Source organism: Marmota marmota, unplaced genomic scaffold (genome assembly GCF_001458135.2).
Source record: "Marmota marmota marmota unplaced genomic scaffold, marMar, whole genome shotgun sequence".
Classification (NCBI taxonomy): domain Eukaryota; kingdom Metazoa; phylum Chordata; class Mammalia; order Rodentia; family Sciuridae; genus Marmota; species Marmota marmota.
This window is the reverse complement of record NW_026000168.1, coordinates 16,804,380-16,810,154: the sequence shown is the minus strand read 5'-3', so window position 1 is coordinate 16,810,154 and position 5,775 is coordinate 16,804,380. Positions and strand designations below refer to the sequence as shown.

Here is a 5,775-nt window from a genome sequence, read left to right as displayed (position 1 = left end):
CCGAGAGCCACGACGGCCCGTTTGCGCACGGCCAGGCGCGGGCTGCTCAGCTGGGGGAGCAGACAGTGCAGCAGGCTGGCGTGGAAGGTGCCCAGCGGCGCGCCCAGCCTGCGACGGCCAGAGCGGAGCGTCAGGCTGGGGGCCCCGGACACACGGTCCCCGGTCCCCATCCTCTCCTGTCCTCTCCCCCCAAAAAATTGACAACCAGATAGATGGCCCTTGGAAATAGAAAGGCGCTCTCCGAGGGTGAGGGCTGACTAGTCCAGTTATTTATTATTTTTACAGGACAGAAAGCAAAGAGAGGTCCCCTCAGGAGTAGCCCACTCTCTATGCCCAACATCATCTGTGCCATTGTACTGGGCACAGAATAAGGTGCTCAAGTCACGGGAGATTTTACTGACAGTGTGACCTCGGGAGGGCCACATGGCCTCTCAGAGCCTGTTTGATGGGGACAACCAAGCTTTCCTTTGCAGGGCTGCTGGACGGTTAAGGGCCTGGTGTTCAGCAATGCTAGCCTGCAGCTCTGAGTGTCCCCCGCCCTCACTGCCCAGGGCAGCCTTCCTCACCTGCTCAGCATGTCAGACAGGATGTCCAGGGCCTCCAGCTGCACAGCCACGTCTTCCTGCTGGGCGATGGCGCTGGTGAGCTGGCCTGTGATCTTCCGGCACACATTGGTGGCCAGCCCAGAGCCTGTGCGGGATGCATGGTGGGCAAGGTGGGCATATTTCCTTTTGGGGAAATATGTGCTTTTCTTATAAAGGGGAGGAGATGCGGGCAGAGACCTCAGCCCTGTCAATACTGAGCTGCTGCGTAAATCGCTATGAAAATGAGGTAGCTGGTCCCTCCAGAGACACCACGTTACTTCTTTAAGCTGCACAGTTTAGATTCGATTACTTGCCGCTCAAAGCACTCCTAAAGTCATGGATTTAGATGGATCCAGTCTAAATTCTCTACCACAGTGACCACGGGTAAGTTTCTTTCCTTCCCCTTTTAAACTTGGGCAAAGAATAGTGCCTAGTCCTGGGGTCCCGGGTACCTGTGGCCGCGGGGGGCAGCTCTGAGAGGACCGTCTTGAGGCCGATGCCAGCGATGTCTCGGAGCTGTTCCTTGTCTGACCGCAGGTTGGCACACAGGGCATCCACAATGGTCTCCACCTGGTACTCCTTCACTTTGCCCACCAGGGGACCCAGGCTGAGCAGGGAAGGAGATGGGTCCCAAAGCCCCAGATTTAGCCTAAGTCAGGCTGTCCCCCCACCCTTAATTCCCCTCAGGCTTCTTCTGGAGCCTCATGTACTGAGGAAATTGGCTGCGTTCAACAGGGGACCCTCTGTGCGGCTAGAAAGAAAGGTACCCCCTGGCAATCCCAGCTACCCAGGAGGCTGAGGCAGGAAGATCTCTCAAAGTTTGAGGCCGGCCTCAACAACTTACTGGGCTCTGGGTTGACTTTTGGGAGAACCGCAGACTGAGTCATTGTCCCCACGGAGGGTGACACTCACCACTTGACCGCCAGGTTCTGCACCTCCCCATTCTTGTCGTCCAGGAGCCGGAGGAGCATCTTGACCACCTTGCGCTCGCTGTCTTCATCCAACTGGATGGAGTCCTTCTGCAGCTCGGACATCAGGTCGCTAGTGGCCATGAACCTGGGGAGGAGGGGCGGGGCACAGGAGGAGGATGGCTGAGCAGCTGGGAATTGGCACAGTATCTCTGAGTTGCCCCAGAACAGGGTGGCAGACTAGGAGTGGGTGGCCCAGGGTGGCTAAACGCTTCGGGCTCCGGGGTAGGTGGCTCCTGACTCTGTCATTTCTGCAAATATGAACTTGGACAAGTCCCTTCGCCTCTCTGAGCCTTCTTACCTGTCTGGAAAATGGGGACAAGAATGGTACCTGCCTGGAGGGGTGGCAGGTCACGCGGAGAGCCCTCCGTAAATGGCACTGCTACTGTAAAATGGCACATTCCATATCTTGTGTCTCATAGCCACCACGCGGGAAGGCGGGGGGACAGTAGAATGTGAAACGGGGGCTTTAGGACCAAGTCAGATGTCAGCAAGGGCCACCTCTACCAGAGGAGGGAGGCTGGCCCTGTCCACCCCACTTTGAGGGAATCAATGGAGGTCCTGCCCTTAGACCAAAGGACCTCGGACTGAAGCCACCATCCGAGGCCCCAGCAGGGGACTGTCAATCACGCCAGACCCCAGCCTACTTTCTGAATCAAGGGGTCCAGGTTGCAGCCTGAGAATCTGCATTTCTAACAAGTTCCTGCATGATGTTCAAGGTCAAGGCCTTCCCCATAGGAGACCACTGTCCTAGGCCAGGCTGATGGGCCCTGGGCATGTTCTGGAGGCCAGCACAGATGGCCGAACAATAGGGCCACAGACACAGCTCACTGGCTGGGCTGGGCACCAGAGTCAAGCGCTTCATGCACCCACAGGTGGGTGGCCCAGTGCCTATGGCCTGAGGCCCTGTCCCTGGCATTTGAGATGGCAGTGGGAGTCTCAGCTGTTAGGACAGGGAGACTTGGGGCTTCAGAAGAGGAGTTGAGCTCTCAGTAGTGACCAGCTTGCGACTGTCTTTTCAAACGTTTGAGAGACCCTGCCTCCAAATAAGAAGGTAGAGTCGACCCCTCCCTGGTTCAATCCAAAGTACCAAAAAAAAAAAAATTGAACATTTGAATTATTGCTGGGTGCAGTGGCGCATGCCTGTCATCCCAGTGGCTCAGGAGGCTGAGGCAGGAGGATCTTGAGTTGGAGGCCAGCCTCGGCAACTTAGTAAGGCCCTAAGTAACTCAGGGAGACCCTGTCTCTAAATAAAAAAAATACAAAGGACTGGGGAGGTGGGCTCTGGGCTGGAGGAAAGAACACGGCCGGGCTGACAGTGTTTACCTATGGGCCAAGGTAAGGTTGAAGGAGGAGGTTCTGGCTTTGAGCCAGGTCAAAAACTGAGGTGGCCACATGCATCTACAGCTCTGCTCAGCTCAGCTGAGGGGACATTCTGAGAAGGAAGACAAGGTCTGCAAGCTACGTGTTTCCGCTGCAGGACACTGAAGCCCTGCTCAGCCTCACAACCCTGGGAATGTGCTCCCAGGAAAATTATTCCTTCTCTACCTGTTGAACTCCTATTCAACCATCAAGAGCCCAGTTTAAAATGCCCCAGCCTCATATGTGACACCTCCCTGCTTTCCACCGACCCCCCAACACACTTAAGCACAACTGGACAGGATCTTTTCAGAGCACCTTGAATCCCTCTGTTACAGTCCCCGCTGGGCTGCAAAGAAAATTTGGTCACCAGAGCCGTTCTTCCTTTTGATTTTGAACTTGGCAGAGAGCAGGGTCCCTGAGGTTCATGGCTGGGACACCAGACTCAGCAAAGAACAGGTGTGCAGAGGGCCTGGGGCCCAGGGTGAGGGCAAGAGAGGAGGGAGGAGGAACACTAGCCCTCGGCAGAGCCAAACAGCTGGGTGTGGAAACCCGAACGCGGAATTCAACTCTTCTAAAATATGCCTCAGTGTTTCAGATACCGCTGAGTTCCCACAGATGCCCAGCTCGGAAACCAGGCTCAGAGAGGGTGCAGGAACTGCCCAAGGTCACACAGCAAAGCAGGTGGAGAATCGGCTCACCGGACAGGTCTCCTGGTTCCTCAGTGGATACTGTGTTTTCCAGGAATTATTTGGAAGTTTCTGCAAGGTTTCTCCAAGTTGAGCCATAATGAAGCGAGGACCCAGGAAAAGGAGCCTGGCACCCAATGCTGGGGGCGATGCAAGTTGGGAGTGGGACCCTCATTTGCATACACTGGTCCCCTCCAGGAACCAGAGGAACACAGTGTGCTTCACTGCAGGGAATCCCTAGCAGCGCTCTGTTGAAACACTTGGCCACACGGGCATCTAGACAGCTGGTCAGAGGGACCCAGCCCCCTGGTATTCGGACTTTAAAAATAGACACCATTCTCATATGCTCAGGGTGGTTTTAAGTGTTCTTGAGGCCACTGGCAAGGGACAGACTGTTGGCTGGCACGGCCAACTCTCTGCAGACTGCACTGGAGGCCCAAGAAACTGTGGTCCAAATCCCCAGGGCCGGCCATGTGACCTTGGGCAAGTCACTGCACCCCTCCAAGGCTCTGGGACACGGGACAGAGCAATCACTACTCAACCCAGTGGCTGGATGGACTGGAGGAGATTACCGTGAGGATCGTAGCACAGAGCCTGGGACACAGCAAGCATTTGTTGAGCACCTACTGTATACCCCCCGCATAGACTCTGGGTCACCAAAAAGAAGTACAAAGTCCTTGTGGTTCAGAAGCTTAGGGGAGGTGTCCAGCCCTGTCTGCAGTCAAGAGGCATCCCCCCAAGTGGTGACAATTGAGTGGGAGCTGACAGATGAAGTGGGAGGTCAAGGAGGTGCCAAGGATTGGAGAAAGGATAGCGCATGGCTGGTTTGTGATGTGCACAGAATCACAATGGTGGCCGTCGATCAAAATCATACCTGGAGCTGACTGTCTCACAGCTCCTACCTCATTTGATCCTCACACCAGCCCTGAGGTGGCTCTGTTACTATCCCCGTTTTGAAGAAACAGGAACTAAGGCTCAGAGCAGTTAAGTAACTTGCCCACGGTCACACAGCCAGGAAACAGTGGGAAATAAAATCTGAAGCCAAGACTGTGGTGGCTCCAAGGCCCTATTGGGGGGTGAAGGGCGCTTGAGGGGTACTGAGGAATGAATTGCTAGAGAGGGCAGGGATCAGACCCCAAGAGCAGGTCTCAGTCCCCTCACCGGTCAGGAACTGGATTCCGTGGGCCTGGTCAAGATCTTGGCCTACGGATTAGACTAACCTGGATGTGGACCCCAAGTTCTCCACTCCTTAGCTACATGATTGCACTAAGGCCCTTCACAAGCCTCTGAAGCTCAGTTTCCCTACCTGTAAAAAGCAGTTAAAGTGACAGCGTGTTTAATAAGTGGGTGTGACGGTGCTGGTCTCTAAGTGCCCCATCAGCTTGGAGGGTGCAGAACCGGCCAATGGGACCAGGGGCCCTTCTCTTTGCTGAGCCTCAGTTTCCCCCGAGACTGAGGGTTTGGCCAGAGTGTTGACTTTCTTTCTAGCTCTGCTCCCAGTGGTTCTGGGAGAGGGGGCAGGGGGTGGCTCTCCCAGAATCTAGAAGTCCAAACCCCAACCATGACCCGGTGCCTGCCAAGCGCCTCATTGTGGCTGTGGGTGAGCCATGGGGAGGAGAGTGGACGGTCCCAGGGGACCTGAGTGATCTGGAGAATCAGAGATGGGGGGGGGGTTCAAATGATTTGGAGAAGAGGCCAGAAGAGGGGATCAGGAAGAGGGGGAGGGGGGTGTGGTCCCGGGTTTCAATGGTGGGGGGTGGGGGGCGGGAGCAGAAGAGGCTGGCGCTGGGAGGCCCAGAAGAGAGGCTGAAAGGGAGGCCTGGGGGCCCCCCAAGGCTGGGAGTGAAAGAAGAAAGAAGAGGCCCAGGAGCGGGGTGCGAGGGGCGGAGCTGGGGCTCGGATGCGGGGTGCACGGCGGGAAACGACTCAGGGACACAGGGACTGGGGTCCCCGAGGGTCCGATGGCCTCCAAACGGAGGATGCGGGGGAGGGGAGCGGGGCTTGGTGGCGGGCTGCACGGTCCCCGGGAGGGTCCCCGGCCTGGGGCTGGGGGAAAGGGGGCCCCGGGTGGCCGTGGAGGCGCGATCCGGGGGCGCACCTGAAGTCCTTGTCGCTGGACGTCATCTTCTCCAGGAGGCTGGAGATGTGGAAGGCGGCGGTGCTCATGGTGGCTGC

The 5,775-nt window shown here is 56.7% G+C and overlaps 1 protein-coding gene across 1 annotated transcript in view; it reads right to left on the bottom strand.

The window, feature by feature from the left end:
- Cand2 (cullin associated and neddylation dissociated 2 (putative)) overlaps nt 1-5,769 on the bottom strand; it is a 22,074-nt gene extending 16,305 nt beyond the window's left edge. The window contains exons 1-5 of the mRNA XM_048786964.1: nt 5,699-5,769; nt 1,497-1,640; nt 1,037-1,191; nt 567-690; nt 9-108 (exon numbers count right to left, since the gene is read on the bottom strand). Coding sequence (XP_048642921.1) covers nt 9-108; nt 567-690; nt 1,037-1,191; nt 1,497-1,640; nt 5,699-5,766 — 591 coding nt within the window. The 5' untranslated portion in view covers nt 5,767-5,769. The remainder of the gene's footprint in view (nt 1-8; nt 109-566; nt 691-1,036; nt 1,192-1,496; nt 1,641-5,698) is intronic.
- Between the last annotated feature and the right edge of the window lie 6 nt (nt 5,770-5,775).